At 54.5% G+C, this 18,544-nt stretch overlaps 2 protein-coding genes across 4 annotated transcripts in view; one reads left to right on the forward strand and one right to left on the reverse strand.

Moving 5' to 3' along the window:
- Nucleotides 1-9,165, forward strand: part of Ccnd3 (cyclin D3) — a 65,883-nt gene extending 56,718 nt beyond the window's left edge. For 2 of the 3 annotated variants that reach the window (XM_042671840.1, XM_042671839.1), the window contains exons 2-5: nucleotides 3,709-3,924; nucleotides 6,558-6,717; nucleotides 7,487-7,623; nucleotides 7,988-9,165. In XM_042671840.1, coding sequence (XP_042527774.1) covers nucleotides 3,754-3,924; nucleotides 6,558-6,717; nucleotides 7,487-7,623; nucleotides 7,988-8,155 — 636 coding nt within the window. In that variant the 5' untranslated portion in view covers nucleotides 3,709-3,753 and the 3' untranslated portion in view covers nucleotides 8,156-9,165. Of the gene's footprint in view, nucleotides 1-2,331; nucleotides 2,635-3,708; nucleotides 3,925-6,557; nucleotides 6,718-7,486; nucleotides 7,624-7,987 lie in introns of those variants that run through there. The other variant, XM_042671838.1, reaches the window with a different exon arrangement.
- Nucleotides 9,166-10,500: 1,335 nt separating this feature from the next.
- Nucleotides 10,501-18,539, reverse strand: Bysl (bystin like). Its single transcript, XM_042671833.1, has 7 exons — nucleotides 18,232-18,539; nucleotides 15,166-15,328; nucleotides 13,538-13,676; nucleotides 13,134-13,267; nucleotides 11,850-12,010; nucleotides 11,560-11,662; nucleotides 10,501-11,150 (listed from the first exon to the last, which is right to left on the reverse strand). The coding sequence occupies exons 1-7, from the start codon at nucleotides 18,494-18,496 to the stop codon at nucleotides 10,805-10,807; spliced, it is 1,311 nt and encodes a 436-aa protein (XP_042527767.1). The 5' UTR covers nucleotides 18,497-18,539; the 3' UTR covers nucleotides 10,501-10,804.
- Nucleotides 18,540-18,544: the final 5 nt, after the last annotated feature.

Below are 18,544 nucleotides of genomic sequence, written 5' to 3' on the forward strand. Positions count from 1 at the left end.
AGGAAAGTTTTTGAGACTCTTATCCCCAATTAATCACAGAAAAAAACAGAAGTGATGCTGTGGCTCAAGTAGTATAGTGCTAGCCTTGAGCAAATGGAGCTCTTGGATATACGCAGGCCCAGAGTTCAAGCCCTCAAGCCCTAGGACTGGCAAAAAGATGTCATTGCATATTTAATGCCATACAAAAGTTATAACAATATTTTTTTAGTGGAAGATTTATGATACCATGAAAACACTGCTATTCACAGAAGAGAAGTCGAAAAATAACTATCAGCCTCTGTGTATGTGTGTGTGTGCATATGTTGTGTGTGTGTGTGCACAAATGCTAGCAGATATTGAGGCTTGAGGTCAGGGCCTCGAGCCCTTGCTTGTTTTTTTCCACTCAAAGCTGGACCTCTACCACTTGAGCCACACCTCTACTTCTAATCATCAACTATTTTTTTTCCTTGTGCCACTTCCTGAGGCTTAAACTCAGGGCCTGGGCCCCATCCCTGACCTTCTTTTTGCTTCAGGCTAGCGCTCTACCACTTGAGCCACAGCACCACTTCTGGCTTTTTCTCTATATGTGTTACTGAGGAATCGAACTCAGGGCTTCGTGCATGCTAGGGAAGCACACTACCACTGAAGCCACATTCCAAGACCACAACCTTTTTGCTTGTTAAATGGAGATAAGAGTCTTGTGGACTTTCCTGCCCAGGCTTGCTTCAAACTTTGGTGCTCATATCACTGTCTCCTGAGTAGCTAGTCATAATAGCTGTGAGCCACAGTGCCTGCCTCCAATCATCAACATCTTAAAGAGTTATTTCAGGATGGTGAAATTTCATGTTTTCCTCTACCTCCTCTGTAGTACAAAAGGTTATTTTCAGGATATGAAAACTCCCTTATAATAAAGTTTATTACCTAGCTGAGGGGGTAGAACACTTGGCTAGTAAGTACAAGGCCCTGAGTTTAAACCTCTGTACTGCCAAAATAATGTCATAGAACTGATTATAAGAAAAAAGAATTTCTGGCAAATGGTTGGTATAGATCCTGCTCTTTTTCTTTTTTCAAGTCCTGGGGCTTCAACTCAGCATCTGGGCACTGTCCCTAAGCTTGTTTGGCTCAAGGCTAGCACTTGAGATGCAGTGCCACTTATGTGGTACTGAGGAATCGAACCCAGGGCTTCACGCATGCTAGGCAAGTACTCTACCATTAAGCCACATTCCCAGCCTCCTGCACTTTCTATATGCAGTGTTTTTCTAGTTACTTCCTTGGTCGCTCCTACCTTTAGGGCACCAGGAGAGGCCTCCTCTGATTTGCAACATTTCTACATGTTTGTGGTCTGCTTTTTGGTCGTGTGCGATCTAGGAATGTGGAGTTGAGGGGGAATTACAAAGTAACCCAGAGTTTGAGAGGTGGAAGGTCATAGAGAGTCTGCACAAGAATTTCTGTAAGGAGTATCTAGTCTCTGCACTCAGGTTTTGCTCAAACAGAAACTATGGCGACCCAATCAACAATGACTAGGGTTGAACTCATGGTCATTATGATCTGTTGTATTTCTCTAAGTGTTGATTTAGATCATAGCTGTTCAGACCTAAAAGTACACAGGAATCTAGCTAAAATGAACATGGTCCTCAGAACGGTTTTTGTTTTGTTTGCGAACCCCTAGGCCATGCAGTTACATTAAGTAGAAATGAAGAAATACAAGAATACAAGACTTTGGAACAAGATGGCCAGCTTTCCCTATGCAAGCTTTGCCCCCGACCGAGAAGTCTGAGCCTTTGCAGCATTTGGGCCTCAGGCTGCTCATCTGTAAGAAGATAAAATGTTTAGAGTTTGCTTGAAAATTTGCTAAGTTAACCCGCGGTCTTCACTAAGACCTCTGGCTGTGAGCACATTCCCTGCTGTAAGCTGTGGGTGAAGGCGGGCTGGGCGCGGGAAGACATGAATGAAAGAATGAATGAATGAATGACCTTCGCAGCAAAGTTCTTTTCCGGGAGACTAGAGTCCGAGAAGCAAAATGGGAGGGCCCGTGGGGGGGGGGTGGAGGGGGAAAAGCACCCTCCCAGAAAGTTCTCTGCCCCCTCAGACGAGTTGGGGCGGGAGGGCCCGGAAGCCCGCAGGTCCCGGCCCCGCGGACCAATGGGGCCCCGCGGAGGGCGGGGCGGGCGCCCGCCAGTCCTTTCCGCTGGGCGCCCGCGCGGCCCCGCCCCCGGGACGTCGCGACGTCCGAGCATTCCACGGTTGCTACATCGTCGCGAGGGGCGGGGCGCCTGTCAGGGAAGCGGCGCGCGCGCGGGTGGCGGGCGGGCCGGGGCTTCTCCGCACAGTGCCAGCGCCGGCGCCAGACCCGCCCGCACCCCGCGCTCTCCCGGCCTGCACCCCGCGCTCGCCCGCCCGCCCGCCCGCCCGCCCGCCTTCCCGATCTGCTCTCTCGATTCTCGCCCGGCCCCGAGTATGGAGTTGCTGTGCTGCGAGGGCACCCGGCACGCGCCCCGGGCCGGGCCCGACCCGCGGCTGCTCGGGGACCAGCGTGTCCTGCAGAGCCTGCTCCGCCTGGAGGAGCGCTACGTGCCCCGGGCCTCCTATTTCCAGTGCGTGCAGAAGGAGATCAAGCCGCAGATGCGGAAGATGCTGGCATATTGGATGCTGGAGGTACGCGGGGACGGGACCCGCTTCTCCCCGCCGACCGCCCCCCCCGGCCCCCCGCGGGGACAGCGTGGGCCCCGCTACGCTGCGGGGTGACCCGATGGCCCCGAGCCTCGGGGCCTGGCCCTTGGGCGCCCCATCCAGTTGCCCCCGTGTCCCCCCCTTCCCTCCCCCCTTCCCCTCCGTCCTGATCGGCTCCCTCGGGCTGTGACTGCGGGTCACTCGGCGCGGTCACTCCGCTTCTCCCCTGCCCGGGAAAGCGGGGCAAGGGCCACCGCTTCCTCTAGGCTTCCGTGCGGCTCCGGCGCCCTCCCCCACCGCGGCTCCGAGCGGCGCGGCGCGGAAGCCCCGGCGCGGCCGGGCTCGCTCCTGGGCGCGTGTGCTGGTTCCTGTGGGTGTGCTGGCTCGTGTGCATGCGCGTGTGCTAGTTCCTGTGTGTGCGTGCGCGTGCACCTGTGCTGGTTCCTATGTGTGCGAGTATGCTGGTTCCTGCGTGTGCGTGTGTGTGCGCGCGTGCTGGTTCCTGTATGCGCATGTGCGCGCGCATGTGCTGGTTCCTGTGTGTGTGTGTGAGCTAGTCCTGCGAGTGCTGGTTCCCGTGTGTGTGCTTGTGTGAACTGGTTTCTTGGTGTGTGTGTGTGTGTGTGTGTGTGTGAGTGAGATGGGCTCTGGCGGGGAAGCCGGCGGGGGTGGCCCACGTACGGTTCCGGTCGGCAGGAAGAAGCAGAGAGGGAACCCGGGCCGGGGTCCCCTCCCTTCCCCCTTTGGGGTGTGCTCCGCGGGTGGTGGAAATGGGGGTGAGGTCCCAGCCCTCTGGCCACCGCGGTGACCCGCCCGCTCCCCCTTCCTCCCTCCGTGGGGGAGGGGCCTGGAATCTTGGTGAGGAAGGGCGCCGAGGCCCCCCTCCCCGTCGGGGAGGGGGGCAGGCAGAGGAAGTGGGGGGGCACAGCCTCCCAAATAGCTCATCCCCACTCCCACTGAGGCTCTTCGTTGCCCCTCCCCCCTGCATCCCCTCCGTGCCCCCCTCCCCCGCTGTGTTTCCCCACCCCAGCCCCGGAGTGACTTGTGTGCCACCCCCAGGTATGCGAGGAGCAGCGCTGCGAGGAGGAAGTCTTCCCCCTGGCCATGAACTACCTGGATCGCTACCTATCCTGCGTCCCTACCCGAAAGGCCCAGTTGCAGCTCCTGGGGTCAGTCTGCCTGTTGCTGGCCTCCAAGCTGCGGGAGACCACGCCCCTGACCATCGAGAAACTGTGCCTCTACACCGACCAAGCTGTGGCTGCCTGGCAGTTGCGGGTGCGTGTGTAACCCCCCCCCAACACATCTGTCTCCTGATTATCCTGGGAAAGACCAGACTTCAGAGGTGTTTTTCCCCGTGGGAAAGGGCGGGTAGGTTTTTTTTCTTGGGGTGGGGGGAGAGGAAGGACTGGAGTCCCACAAAGGTGGGTCAAATGCCGCGTGATGGTTGGGGTGGCAGGCCTGAACTTAAGTAAACTTTCATCTGACCTCAGGGGTGAGACAGCTTTCCTAGTCTTTCCCCCAGATAGCAACAAGGCCAACTACACAACGGCTTTGCCTCTGGGCTTAACATAGACACTGTGAGTTATTTATGGGGAACCCTGGGGCATGCCTGGGCACCCCCCGCTGGAGTGGGGGAGTGGAATGTGCTCTATGTGGGGGAGGGGGCTGCCTCCATTGAGTCTTTATCCCCCACGTGGACTTTGTGATAGAAAATAGCTTCCCTGAGTGGATTAAAGGCAGGCCCCCTAATTGCTGGGAAGGACTTGCTAAGGTGTCTCAGCCCACCCACCTTTCTTTCCCCCTTCCCTTCTGTTCCCCAAAGACACAGTTCCTTCCTAATCTTCCTTTCCTGCACCTCATTCTGAAAAAGTGCAGCAGCTGCTGTGGGCCAGTGGAAAAGTCTCTCCCTTTCCCTCTTGGCGGAAAGCGGGATGGGAGAGACAGACCGAGGCCGCGCTGCAGCTGCTTCCGATGTGGTCCTGACGCCCCCTCCCCTGGCCCTCCCCTCCTGCCCAAGGCTTTCATAACCCTGTGGGGAGCTGCTGGCACTCTGTGGTTGGGAAGTGGCTCCTTGGGCCTCTTGCTGGGAACTTGGTTGGGTTCCTCTGGAGAAGTGTGTGTGGGGGGGGGGCATTTAGGGGCCTGAACATCACCTCCTTTGGGGCCTCAGGGAGGGGGTGGATGCGTTGGCACCTCCCTTCACCTTGCTGTGCTGACAGGCCAGCCAAGACTTCTCCTGACCCTGAGAGGAGTTTCTGGGCCCCATGTCCCAGGGAGGAGGGCAGCAAGGCGGCGGCTGTGATTGGCTGGCGGGGAAGCGAGGGTACTGGGGCCCCTGACTGCTGTGAGTCGGGGAACTGGATTCCTCTTCCTGCCAAGTAGCTCTCAGAGATGGGAATAGGAGGCCAGAGCTGGGATTCTGGGAGGCCCCACAGCTTTTTGGGACAAGTCTGGTGGAGTTGGGGGCAAATCTGAAGGTGGAGCTGGTTTCCCAAGTCTGCGCGAGGAGCAGGATGTTTTTGGAGGGGCTGGGGGTGGAAGGTAGAAAGGGACTTCTTTGTGTAAAGATTAGGGTGAGGTACCCGCCTGTGTGTTGGGGGGAGATCAGAAGAGACAGAAAGAACTCTTCTTCCCTGCCTGCCTGCCTGGGCTGGGGGTGGAGTGCAGGCAACTTCCTATAAGGTCAGACAAGTTGGGAGGGAAGTCTGAAAAAGAACGCCAGAATAAAGCCTCGCGCAGCCCTGAAGGTTGGGGCCCAGGAAAGGAGGGAGAGGTTCGGCTTAAGCAGTACACTGAGCCAGCCAGGATGCCTTCAGCTCAGCCAGGGTCCATTCCTGCTACTGCAGCTTGTCCAAGCAAGGCTGGTCATCTGAGTACAGGGGAAGGGGGAGCTACCTCCCCACACTGGGACCCCGCCCTCCCCACACTCAGAGCCCTTAGGCAGATGTCTTCTGGGGCCTTCCCTCAGAGGCTGGGTATCCTGTCTGGCTCTGGCAGCAGAAGCCTCGCTTCTCTGCCTTACTTCTAGCACCCTCTCAGACTGTTTTCTTCTTTCTGTGGGGCCTGAGAAGTTTGGGGCTGACACCTAGGTGGGAGGAAGGCGCTGAGAGGGACAGCTTTGGGGGGGATGGGGGGGATCTGGAAGGTTTGGGTGGGGCTGCCATTCCTGCCTCAATAGGAGTCAAACCCACGAGTTCCTTCCTGAGATAAAACAATGAAGAAATCCTCATGTGTGCAACTCGGAAATGGAGCCAGGTCTGGGAACCCCAGACTTTTGAGTAGACAGGGGTGGGGTTCCCTCCTACCTCCAAGACCTAGCATTGGTATGTAGGCTTGGTGGGCAAATACATGGGAATGCAGCTTGGTCCTTCAGGGGTCACATGACCCATGTGTCTTTGCTCTCCTGAGTCAAGGGGCACTAGGCACGAAGGGTTCTAGCTAGAGTAGGGTGGAGTGCGCCACCCCAGCATCCACCCCTGAGGTGCCACCAAGGGGATGTGGGTTGGGTTGGGCAACCTCCCCTTTGAGGAACCTCTGAGATTGTGTCACAGGAGCAGCCTCTTGCTAACTTCTGTTCCTTTAAGGAGGGGTAGACTTGGTTGAGATGTAGAATTGGTGGGGGGTGGGGGAGAGGGAGGCTAGCAGTGACATCTCAACCCCTTAAGGTTTGGAGAGGAGCCTCAAGTTCATGGGGTGCTGAAATGAGGAGTAAAGGGGTAATTCGTGAAGTCCTAGCACCTTGTAAAATGATCAAAGCAAATGTGCTCGGCTGTTCTATGCCCCACATGCCTGTCCCTAAATCCAGACGCAGAACCCAGGTCTGGAGCTTCCAGAGTTTGATGGGCTTCCTTCCCAGAGAGCGTTGTGTGTTCCCCAGCGCTGACTCCATCTTCCTCCCCTGTCCCCAGGAATGGGAGGTGCTGGTCCTGGGGAAGCTCAAGTGGGACCTGGCGGCTGTGATTGCGCATGATTTCCTGGCCCTGATTCTGCACCGACTCTCTCTGCCCACTGACCGACAGGCCTTGGTCAAAAAGCATGCCCAGACTTTTTTGGCCCTGTGCGCTACCGGTAAGAATCCTGCAGGGATTTTTTTTTTTTTTTTAAGTTTGGAAGGGTAGAGAAGTATCTAGATGATTTGCTGTGTGTTCTCAAAATTTATTTGAGGGCTGGGAAGGTGGCTCAGTGGTAGAGCGCTTGCCTTGCATGCATGAGGCCCTGGGTTCGATTCCTCAGCACCACATAAGCTGGAAAAAAAAAGCTGGAAGTGGCACTGTGGCTCAAGTGGTAGAGCATTATCCTTGAGCTGAAGAGCTGAGGGACAGTGCCCAGGACCAGAGCTCAGGCCCTCTACTGCACCCAAAAAAAAAAAAAATTTATTTGAGAAAGCAGTGCTCTTTTTGCATTTCCATTTTCAATAGTCAGAGCTACCCAGGTCCTGATGGCTGCTCCCTGTATTAGTCAGGAGGGATTTGCCCAAAGTCTCAAGCTGTTGGCTTCATGCACCCTCCAGTCCCTGGGTTATCCGCTCTGGATGGATGGACATTTTGCTATTTACCCCCATCTTCTTGTGCTTGGAGTAGAGACCTTGCCTGGTAAAATGAAGCCCTGCGTTGGATCACCAGCGCCACAGAAACCCTCAAAATAAACCAAAACACAAATCTGATCCTTTCTAGGAAAGAGGCCCTTTCCTGCTTTTCTCCTTTGCCCTGCTGGGTTTTCCCAGAATGCCCCTGCTCTGGTCTATTCCCCCTCGTCCTCCCAACCCCCCTCTACTTTTTGGAGTGATTATATCTAGTCTTAAGGTTTCCTTGTCTCATGGTTTTGTCTGCTTTCCAAGATTACACCTTCGCCATGTACCCACCATCCATGATCGCAACGGGCAGCATTGGGGCGGCAGTGCAAGGCCTGGGCGCCTGCTCCATGTCCGGGGATGAGCTCACTGAGCTGCTGGCCGGCATTACAGGCACTGAAGTGGTGAGTTGCCGGGGCTTCCCTGCCCTTTGCTGTTCTTCGAGCCTCCACTAGAGGGAGGCATCTCCAACCTCCGCCCATCTACTTTTTCCACACCCTTGCCTGCTTTTCTGGCCATCTGTAACTCCTGTCTTGGTGTTGTAGGCCCCCCTTTCTTGCTAAGGGGTGTGCTGTGGTGAGGGTGGGGCTTTGGTGTTAGGTGCAGGGCTGTGCATCCTCTGGCCACATCCTCTTGCCAGTTTCTGAGAACTGAAGACTGATCGTGGGCTGGGCTGTGGCCTCCCTCCTCGTGGGCATCCTTTCCCTCCCTGCACCTGCTGCCAGATGCCCTGGAGAGAGCTGCTCTTCACTGTTCTCTTGTTCCCAGGACTGCCTGCGGGCCTGCCAGGAGCAGATTGAAGCTGCGCTTAGGGAGAGCCTCAGGGAAGCTGCCCAGCCCACCCCCAGCCCAGCACCCAAAGCCCCCCGTGGCTCCAGCAGCCAGGGGCCCAGCCAGACCAGCACGCCCACAGATGTCACCGCCATCCACCTGTAGCCCAGGACAGGCCCCCTCGAGTGGCCACAAGCAGAGGAGGGGCCGCTGCCATCCCCTCCCTGCTTCTAGAACAATCCACGCCACATCTGAAGCTAGAGGGGGCTCCTCCTCCCCCCCTCACAAACCCCAAGGGGCCAGGCCCTCTGCCTATCCCCGCAGTGCACTAAGGGGCCTGGGTGGCCATGTTGCCTGCTTGGCCAGCCAGCCCCTCTTCTTCCCACCCCCCGACCAGCTCAGCTCTTGCCTTGACTAAATGCAGCTGGGCCTTGGCTGGTCAGACGAATTTGAACAGGTAAAATCCATGCACCAGCATTCCCTTTTGAGGCTCCCCCTGCCCCATCCCTGCCCTTTTGGGGTTCTCATGTTCTTAACTGCCAAAATGCCCCAGTGCCTTCCGAAGGTGTTGCCCCTTCTAGGGTTATTGCATTTGGATTGGGGTCCTTCAAGCATCCTGATTGACATGAGGGGGAATGTAGCTGAGATGGCTTCCCTCAGCAATTTGGAGGCCCCTTATATAATCCGTGCTCCCAGCTGCTCCTAGAGGGAAGGGCGGAGGCCTTGGTCAGAGGGTTAAGAACCAACAGATCCCTCTTCGCTTTGCTTTCCGCTCAGCTTGTGATTGAGGGTTTGGTGCTGAAGGATGAGGTCATTTTAATTTATTAACTGCATTGAATACAACTATAAGGGTACAGTGGGGCCTGTACCCCCTAAGTGGTAGTAACCCTGGTGGTTGCTGATTCCCTTCCTTCTGCTACCAGCTAGAGGATCACTGTGACCCAGGAGCTGCTACAGCCTGGGGTGGGGCCATGCCCCCTCTCCCTCTGGCCCTCTGCCCCAGCCTCCAGTGGGAGGATGTGGGGGACCCTGGAGGTGACGGAGCTCCCATCTGGAGAGGGAGGCAAGCCCCATCGAAACAGGTCTTTCCTAAGGTCACAAGGTTCCGGCTGGTGGCCCAGGACCATCATGCTGCCTTAATAAAAATTCTGGAATAAAACTGGCTCTGGCGTCTGATAGCTTGGTTTTAGTCTGTTTCCAGGGGCCATGAGGTGAGGAGGCAGAAGTCACATGTCTGAGCAGAGTGCCTGATGGAGAGAGCCAGATGGTCTCTGCCCCGGTGGGTTGGGCTTGGTTTGACGTAGGCATTCCTAAAAATCACTAGTGCTGAGCACTGCGGAAACTGCATGGCAAAGCTCGCAGGGCCGTGGAAATTGGGGCTTGAGGCACAGAATGAAGCCAAAGCCAGGTTTGGTGGGACAGCCTATAATCTTTGCACTTACAATAGGGATATGGTCTGGTACACGGGTGGGAATGAAGCAGCACCCCTTGGATGTGGATGTACCCCACAGGAAGTGGGGTGAGGAACTGGTGCTTGGGGGGGGTGAGTTGGCTTAGTTCAGCTGGGTAGTTTGCTATAGTTAGCTGCTAAAATTAAGTTACATATAAGCAGATGTGAAATATGTTATCAGGAGCAAACTTAAATTTTTAAAAATTTCAGTCCCTAAGTAGGTTGGAATATATCATCCAGATCTACAGTGGCCTGACCGTCAATGCTGGTATTGACAAAAGGCAGCCACAGGAAATAAGATGGGTGGGGTAGGTAGAATCGTGCCACAAAAAACCCATGGGCACTGAACTTTGCGTTTTATGTGATTCTCCTGTCTCAGCATCACAAACTGGCTGTCCTTTAAACTGCCCCCACTATTTCAAAATGTGAATCTTTTTTTTTTTTTGTCAGTCCTGGGGCTTGAACTCTGGGCCTGGGCGCTGTCCCTCAGCTCTTCAGCTCAAGGCGAGCGCTCTACCACTTGAGCTATAGTGCCACTTCTGGTTTTCTGGTGGTTTATTGGAGATTGGAGTCTCACGGTCTCTCCTGCCCGGGCTGGCTTTGAACCGTGATCCTCAGATCTCAGCCTCCTGAGTAGCTAGGATTATAGGCGTGAGCCACCTGCGCCTGGCTCAAAATGTGAATCATTTTTTGTTCATCTGCTCTGCCAACAGCATCTGGCCAGCTTGCTCCTCACTGGTCTAAAGCTTTCCTTGCCAGAAAGCTAGGAAGAGACCTGTTTGGTGCTAACCTAGACCCAACTGTTCCTGTTTCCTGCCTGTCTGGGGGTGGGGGCCGGGGCAGTCCTTTCGTCCCAACAACTCTCGTCCTTTTCAGACAGGAAGGCACTGCCCAAGTAGCCCTAGGGTAGCAAGTACCAAAAAGGTAAGGAAACAGCCTGGAGAAAGGAACTTGGAGCTCAAGGGGTGGGGGGCCTCCTGAGACAAGAATAGGAAGATCAACCCCCATCTGCAGCCAGAAGGAAGTAGAAAGGTCCCCATGACTACGCAAGGCACAGCGGTTCAATAAATACCTGCCTTTGTTTAATCTCCATCCTAGTGGCCAGCAGCACAGCTGGAGAGGAAGTACTCAAGATCTAGCTGGCGTGTGGAGCCTCAAGTCAGGTTCCAGAAATGAGCAGGCACCAAGGTCTACTAGGAGCCAGTCACGTGGAGTACAGGGAGGGGACCAATGGCATCGGAGCCACAGATACCCCTAACGTCCTGTCACGAACCTCGGAGCTAGTGTCATCCTTGGCCACCAAGAAGTTCTGGTGCCGTCCCTCCCTCCCCCTCCCGCCTCTTGGACCAGGACAGTGACCCTTCTCAGTCCATGGTGACAGGGACATCCTCCACGTCTCGGGGGACTGCGCCCTGAAGCTCACGCCTGATTTCGGGGGATAGCTGTGGGTGAGGCTGCAGTCGGAGCAGTTCTAAAAGGGCCTCTTTCTGGTCTGAGGCCAGGTCTGCCTTGTAGCGCTGGGCCAATGTCAGGAGACACTGGTGCCAGAGCACAGGCAGCTGGCGCTTCTCTGTCCGGAAGCCCAGGAAGTGGAAGACAAGGGCGTCCAGCACGCGGTAGGGCAGCGCGTACTTCTTATCCAGCAGCAGTCGCAGGAAGATGCTGTTGGCACCGCTGTATTCCATCTCAGCAATTTTCAGCATGGCCGCACTGCAGGAAGGGGACATGGGGAGGAGGGGGAAATCCTGAGTCTCCTCACCCTTTGCCTGCCCTTCACTGTGGTGTTCCCCCGGGGCCCATCAGAAGTGTCTCCTCACTCAGGCAACCTTACTATACTCCCGCACGCCAGCCTCCATCTCCACATACACCTGTTCCACCCCTCTGCCTGACTGGGACTACAAGCAGTCCTTACTTTCTCCCAGATCCCCATACAGTCACTCACTCAGCCATTTACTGAGCACGTACTACATGCTAGGCTCTGTGGGTATCTTATTCTTGTGGAACTTGCATTCTAATGGTGTGATGACACCTAAACTCAGAGCATGCATAGTTTTCCCCTCCTCTGTCCCCCATGCTCAAGTCCTGCCAGCTAACCCCTCACCCCACCCATGACACTGACCTGGAGTGCAGGACGGGGATGGAGCACTTGCTGATGATGCTTCCCACGATGATGGCTTCCCGCAGCGTACATGTGCCCGATTCACACAGTGGGATCAGGATTCCTGGGCAGGGCCAGAGAGCAGTCACTTGTAGTCTGAGCTGAGACTCAGGAGGTCCAGACACCCCAGGGACCCTCCTGGGAATGCTTGCCCAAGAGACAGCCAGCCAGCCACGCCCAAGTCAGATGTGTCTCAACCACCCGTGGAGGAGAGCTCCTCGCTCTCCTCCCACCCTGGCCTCTGGACTCACCTTTGAACCAGGCTCCTGGCTTGAACAGGGCCTTCTTGAGTGCCATGTAGAGGTGGAAGTTGAGGCGCTTGTATTCGGCTATGTCATCTCGCACCCGGGGCAGCAGGACGAGGTTGTAGAAGCGCTGGGCCATGCGTTCCTTCAGGTTAGAGGCAAAAATCCTAGTGGGGTGGGAGTTGCCAAGTCACAGAATAAGTCTCCACCTGGCATTTTAAATGTCACTGTGGAGGGTGCAGGATTTGACCCAAAGGCAGGGAGGAGTTGTGGGAGCTGTGTGCCTGCCCCAGGCCGGCTTAGAGAGGCACAGGATGGCCCCCAAATAGGGTGTTTTTTCTGTGAGGAATGTTTTTGTTTTTTGGTCGGTCGTGGGGCTTGAACTCTGTCCCTGTTCTCTTCAGCTCAAGGTGAGTGCTCTACCACTTGAGCCACAGTGCCACTTCCGGTTTTCTGGTGGTTCATTGGAGATGAGAGTCTCATGGACTTTCCTGCCCGGGTTGGCTTTTAACTGTGAACCTCAAATCTCAGCCTCCTGAATAGCTGGGATTACACCAGCACCCGGCAGCATGCATGTTTTATTGTGAAAATACTGTACAGAGTGGTTATAATTACATGGGCAAGGGCATGCATGTTTTTTGCTTTTTTGTTTGGTCGGTCATGGGGCTTGAACTCTGGGCTTGGGCGCAGTCCCTGTCCTCTTCAGCTCAAGGTCAGCGCTCTACCACTTGAGCCACAGCGACACTTCCAGTTTTCTAGTGCTTTTATTAGAGATAAGAGTCTCACAGACTTTCCTGCCCAGGCTGGCTTTGAATTGTGACCCTCAGATCTCAGCCTCCTGAGTAGCTAGGATGACAGGCATGAGCCACCGGCGCCCAGTGGGCATGCATGTTTTAAATGTTAGGGTTTCTAGTGTGCTAGTTAAGTCCTGTGCTCCCTAGCCACACCCTCCAGCCAAATCTTTGGTTTTCCTCAGCTGTTTCTCCACTCCCCCCTTCTCCCCCGCAATCATGAGTCTCCTCTACTCTGCTGTCATGAGGGACCTAAGCCTGCCTGGAGAGCCACGTACTTCTGAGGCCACTCTGTATGTCCCAATAGCCATAGCTCTTCCCTAGAGGTTCACTCAAGGCGCTGCCAACTGGGTCTTGGCGCCCAGGCTGAAGGCAGCAGAGCTGTGAATGGTGTTAGGAAAGAGCTTTGATCACAGCTCCAATTTGATAGTAAAAGCTGCGAGAGCTGGGCACCCCACGCCTCCCCTGCAGAGCGGCCATCTGAACCCATGTTCACTACCTGGTGGCTTGGTACATGGCGGCCGCAGTCCAGGCCTCAGGCTCTGTGACGTAGAGGATCTGCTCCCAGTTGGAGAGTGCAGGGATGATCTTGAAAGCCTTGGGCAGCTTCCCGCTGCGGTACTTAGACAGGACCTGAGCATGCGCATGGGAAGGGGCGGCAAGCTCAGGCACCTTTGCATTCATCGGTTCCCCGCAGCACGGTCGCGTAACTATCCTTTCTCCCGAGGATCAGAGTTCAGTGTCTTTACCCTCGGCCTCTGCAGGCAGGGCAGGAATCTGAACCCACGATCTCTGCCTCCTTCCTCCCCAGCCGTCATGTTATCTGACACCGGTCGGGACCAATGTCTTGAGCCTGCCACCCCTGTACAGCTATGTCACCCTGGCTGCCCTCCCTGCGCGCACCTCTCGGACCCCTCTGTAGACCTCCAGGACCCGGGGGTCCAGCTGTGGCATGGGGAAGCCTGACACCTCCGACATGACCGTCTCCACCTCCGTCTGCTTCTCGGTCAGTTTCTCCATGATGATGTCTGCCAGGGTGCGCCTGAGCGGGACAGGGAGGGAGCGACGGTCACTGCCCAGGAGGCTTGGGATGCTAGTCACAATCCCTTGAGAGCACTCACGGAGACATGTAGCCTCGGCCCACCGTGTCCGCCCACCCACCACAAATGGCTGCAGAGAGCAAAAGGTCCTGAGAGTTGTTTGGTTTAGGACAAAGCTGGCAGCCAGCAGAGGTTAAGAAGTCAGCTTGCTCAGGTTTAAATCCTGGCTTTCCCACTCTGTTATAACTTTGGGCCTACGACCATGCCTCGGTTTCCCTCAAGTATTGCCCACCCCCCCATGGTTCACTTAAGGACTCTGTAGGCAGGGAATGCCAGCTACAGATATACCCACCCTGAGCTGGCAGAGGGGACATCATTCCAATCACAAGTCTCGGCTCTGCCCTCTCTAGGGTGTCCGGGTTCAAGCAGCTTCGTTATTTATTAAAACCTGTGGCAGTCTTCCTAAGAGCAGTTGTATTCTCCTCAGCCTCTTTCAGCAGGATGCACCACACAGTCCCACCGTACAGTGTGGGGCCGCCATTGCCAGTGTCGGGCCGCCATTGCTCTGGGCTGTGGTCCCAGGCTACCAATGTGCACTGAAAACCACCTCTGGGTGCTACCTGCTCAGCACTACTGAGATCCAGGATTCAGTCCCCAGCACTGCTTGAAGTGTTGGGTGGCACTGAGTTTGGGACTTCCCAGACACTACTTTATGTAGTTCGTGTGACATGTATGTGACATTATGAGAGGTGTTTTTATTCCCCTTATACAGACTTGGGAACGTAGGCTCAGGAGGCTAATAACTCACAATTGTGTGGGTGGGTGGGGTGGGAGGGATGTAAGAGTGTAAAGCTCTTCTTGGAGCTACTAGGGTTTGAACTCAAGATCCTGTGCTGCCTAGGCAGGCACATTACCATCCGAGCCATGCCTCTAGCCCTTCTTGCAGTAGTTTTTTTTTTGTCGGTCATGGGGCTTGAACTCTGGGCCTGGGCGCTGTCCCTCAGCTCTTCAGTTCAAGGCGAGTGCTCTACCACTTAAACTACAGCCCCACTTCTGGTTTTCTAGTGGTTTATTGGAGATAGGAGTCTCATGGTCTTTCCTGCCTGGGCTGGCTTTGAACCACAATCCTCAGATCTCAGCCTCCTGAGTAGCTAGGATTACAGGCGTGAGCCACCGGCGCCCAGCTTGCAGTAGTTTTTTTTTTCCAGACAGGTTTTCATGTTTTTTGCCCTGGCTTCTCTCAAAACTGTGATTTTCCTACTTATGCTCCCAGAGTAGCTGGAAACACCGATCAGGTGGAGTCTCGATAACTTTTTGTCCTGGATAGTCTTCAACTAAAACTGTTTCCCCAGAGAATCTGGGCCCTTCCCTCTGAGGATGGGAAGGTCCAATTTGGCCAATGTGGTTCCCTACAACTAGCAATGCTCAGACGCTTTGCGGAGGTGAGGAAGGGAAGGTGGGCAAGGGCACTGGCTGAATTCCCAGCCCTACCTGACTGGAGGGTTCTTGTTCATGAACATTTCCATGGCACGTTCGTCCTCCGGGTCTACAACCACCTCGGCTTGGTGGCTCATCCCAGACATTTTGGCTGCCTTTTCCAGGGTGGGCCACTCCTCATCTTCCTCATCCGATCCATCCTGTGGCAATCCCGGCCCTGGAGGAGGGAAGATGAAGGGATGAGAATGGCTAGGAGTGACACAAGGGCTTCTGGGTCAACTAATTTTATTGGTGGTGTTGCCAGTCCTGGAGCATGGGCACCATTCCTGAGCTTCTTTTGCTCAAGGCTAGCACTCTACACTTGAGCCACAGCACCATTTCCAGACTTTTTTGTTTATGTGGTATTCATGACTTGAACCCAGGGCTCCTGCATGCTATACAAGCACTCTACCACTAAGCCATTTTACTAGCCTAATTTTTTCGTTTTGTTTTTATTGTTGGTTGTGGAGCTTGAACTTGGGACCTGGGTACCATCCCTGAGCTCTTTTGCTCAAGGCTAGTGCTCTACCACCTAGAGCCACAGCACTACTTCCCATTCGCTGCTGATTAATTGGAGGTAAGAGTCTTAAAGATATTCCTACCTGGGGCTGGGAAGGTGGCTCAGTGGTAGAGCGCTTGCCTTGCATGCATGAGGCCCTGGGTTCGATTCCTCAGCACCACATAAGCAGAAAGATAAAAAGCCGGAAGTGGCGCTGTGGCTCAAGTGGTAGAGTGCTAGCCTTGAGCTGAAGAGCTGAAGGACAGCGCCCAGGCCCAGAGTTCAGGCCGCACAACTGAACCAAAAAAAAAAAAAAAAGATGTTCCTACCCGAGCTGGCTTCAAACCTCCGTCCTCAGATCTCAGCCTCCTGAGTACATAGGATTTTAGGTGTGGGCCACTGGCTTCCAATTCCCAATTTAATTTTTTTCAGTAGAATTATATTGTTGTTGTTAAGGTGTTGTACAGATGGTTACCATCAGATAGTGAATGTTTCTTTTTAGACAATGTCAACCCTTCCTCTGCTTTCCCCACTTTCCCCTTCCCATCCCTACTACAAGTTGTACAGTGCATTTTCCACATTCAATTTAACTTTTAGCCATGCAGTATAATATAGATGTGTGCAAAGAAAAAGATGGGCACATACATACTATCTTCCTGTCCCCAGGAGCTTGCAATCTTGCTTGAGAAGCAAAATGGAACATATGAAATAATGAGATAGCAATGAATAATGGTAACATATCACCACCCTCAGTTATGTAGTAGGAACAGTTCTATATCGAACGCGCCACCTGGTTAACCTCGATAACCTCAACGTCTGCTGCCATCATTATACCCAGTTCCAAAGGGGACAATGATGCACAGAAACACTGATCTGCCCACAGCTGGATGGTCTGGATCCTGGGCCAAAGTGAGTAGCATGGGCATAAGAGGATGGGTAGAACGTAATTAGGCTGTGAATGGACAGTCTGAGTGCAAGAGGAGTCTGTCCCAGATCTAAGTTAACAACTCTGAACTGGTTATGAGCATCTATTGAGTATGAAAAATCAGAAGTGGCCAAATGGTGGGTGTGGAGGGGCACACCCATAAGCTACTTGGGAGGAGGCTACGGGGAGGATTACAGTTTGAGGCCAGCCTGGCCAAAAATTAGTGAGACCCCCATCTCAATAAAGGTGAGGCATATGCCAACAATTCTGGTTACAATGGAGGCACAGGTAGGAGACTCAAGATATGAGGCTGGACCCAGGTAAAAAGTGCAAGATCCTATCTGAAAAATAAAGCAGAAAGGGGCTGGAACACAGCTCAAGTGGTAAAGTGCCTATCCAAGTGTGAGGTGCTGGGTTCAAACCCTAGTAACAAAAAATATGCTGGGCTTTTTATTTGTCGGTCGTGGGGCCGTTGAACTCTGAGCCTGGGCGCTGTCCCTGAGCTCTTCAGCTCAAGGCTAGTGCTCTACCACTTGAGCCACAGCGCCACTTCTGGCTTTTTTCTGCTTATGTGGTGCTGAGGAATCGAACCCAGGGCCTCATGCAAGCAAGGCAAGCACTCTACCATTGAGCCACCTTCCCAGCCCTTTAAAAAAAATTTTTTTTTGTTTAAGCTTTTCTGTTTGGGCCAGTTGGAACCCGAACTCCACTATTTAGCCTGGGAGGCTCTCCAGGCTGGCTTCAGTTTTCTCCATCTGGCCCTGTTTCCTTTCCCCTTTTCTCCTCCATTTTCTTCCACTCTCCTTTCCTTTCTTTCCCAGATCTGAACACTCCACAATGGCTTTCCAAGTCTCAGCTTTGAAGATCCAAAAAAAATCCAGTCAGGCACCAGTGGTTCAGGACTGTAGCTACTCAGGAAGAGGAGATCTGAGGATTGCGGTTCAAAGCCAGCCCCGGCAAGAAAGTCTGTGAGACTCTCATCTCCAATTAACCACCAGGAAACCGGAAGTGGCGCTGTGGCTCAAGTGGTAGAGCGCTGGCCTTGAGCTGAAGAGCTGAGGGACAGTGCCCAGGCTCAGAGTTCAAGACCCACGAACGACCAAAAAAAAAAAAAAACGAAAACGAAACAAAAAGACCCTGGAAGCCTGACACTGACCTCTAAGGTGAATGCCATTGTAACCAGAAATATGTGGCTTTATCTAACGAGTGTATTATTCTATTTGTCTGTATTTCTCCTCGCTACACTTCTGGTTCTACAGTCAAGACACCTGTCTGAATTTACCCACCCAAGTTCCTAGCAGAGTGCAAAGCACTACGGGTACTCCACATACACTTACAAAATTAGTGTAATGTGCCCTTCTCCTTGTAATTCCAAACGAGTCTCCCGACAGACTTTGTGTGCGCGCGCGCGTGCCGGCACCAGGGCTTGAATTCAGAGCCAGGGTGCCGCACGTCTGGGTTTTCGTACTCAAGGCTAGCGCTCCACCACTTGAGCCACAGCGGCACTTCGGGGTGGTTCATTAGAGATCGATTCTCACGGTCTTCGAACCGCGATGCCCGGACTTCAGCTTTCTGAGCAGCCGGGCTTACAGGCGCGGGCCCCTGGCGCCGGGCTGAGGGGCACACACCAAGCACTAGGCGCCGCCCCGGCACTCACCCAGCCGCGTGGCGCGCTCCCGCGGCCTGGCCGGCCGGTCCCCGGCTCCATGCTCCGCCTCGAGCTCCTCCTGCTGCTGCCGGGCTTGCTGCAGGATCCGTCGGGTCAGCCGGGGCCCCACGTACTCTTCCTCCTCTTCAGTCCCGCGACCTCGACGCTTTTCCCGGGTCCCGGCGCGCACTGCGTCCCCGGCCAGGATCTGCTCGGCCAGGGGCGCGTGCTTCTCCTGATTCCCGGCCCCTCGGGCCGCTTTAAACTTGGGCATCTTTTTCTCCCCGAAAAAACTACCGAGACAGTTCACACGTGGGGGCGG

Source organism: Dipodomys spectabilis, unplaced genomic scaffold (genome assembly GCF_019054845.1).
Source record: "Dipodomys spectabilis isolate Male_0828 unplaced genomic scaffold, ASM1905484v1 ptg000669l, whole genome shotgun sequence".
Lineage (NCBI taxonomy): Eukaryota > Metazoa > Chordata > Mammalia > Rodentia > Heteromyidae > Dipodomys > Dipodomys spectabilis.

What these genes read in the sequence shown, in the direction of transcription:
- Bysl (XM_042671833.1), bottom strand. Translation starts at nt 18,496, where the DNA reads ATGCCCAAGTTTAAAGCGGCCCGAGGGGCCGGGAATCAGGAGAAGCAC. An exon ending in GGAGCGCGCCACGCGGCTGG is followed by an intron (nt 15,329 to 18,231) that starts GTGAGTGCCGGG and finishes TCCCTCCTCCAG; the next exon opens with GGCCGGGATTGCCACAGGAT. An exon ending in GCCAGGAGCCTGGTTCAAAG is followed by an intron (nt 11,663 to 11,849) that starts GTGAGTCCAGAG and finishes GGCCCTGCCCAG; the next exon opens with GAATCCTGATCCCACTGTGT.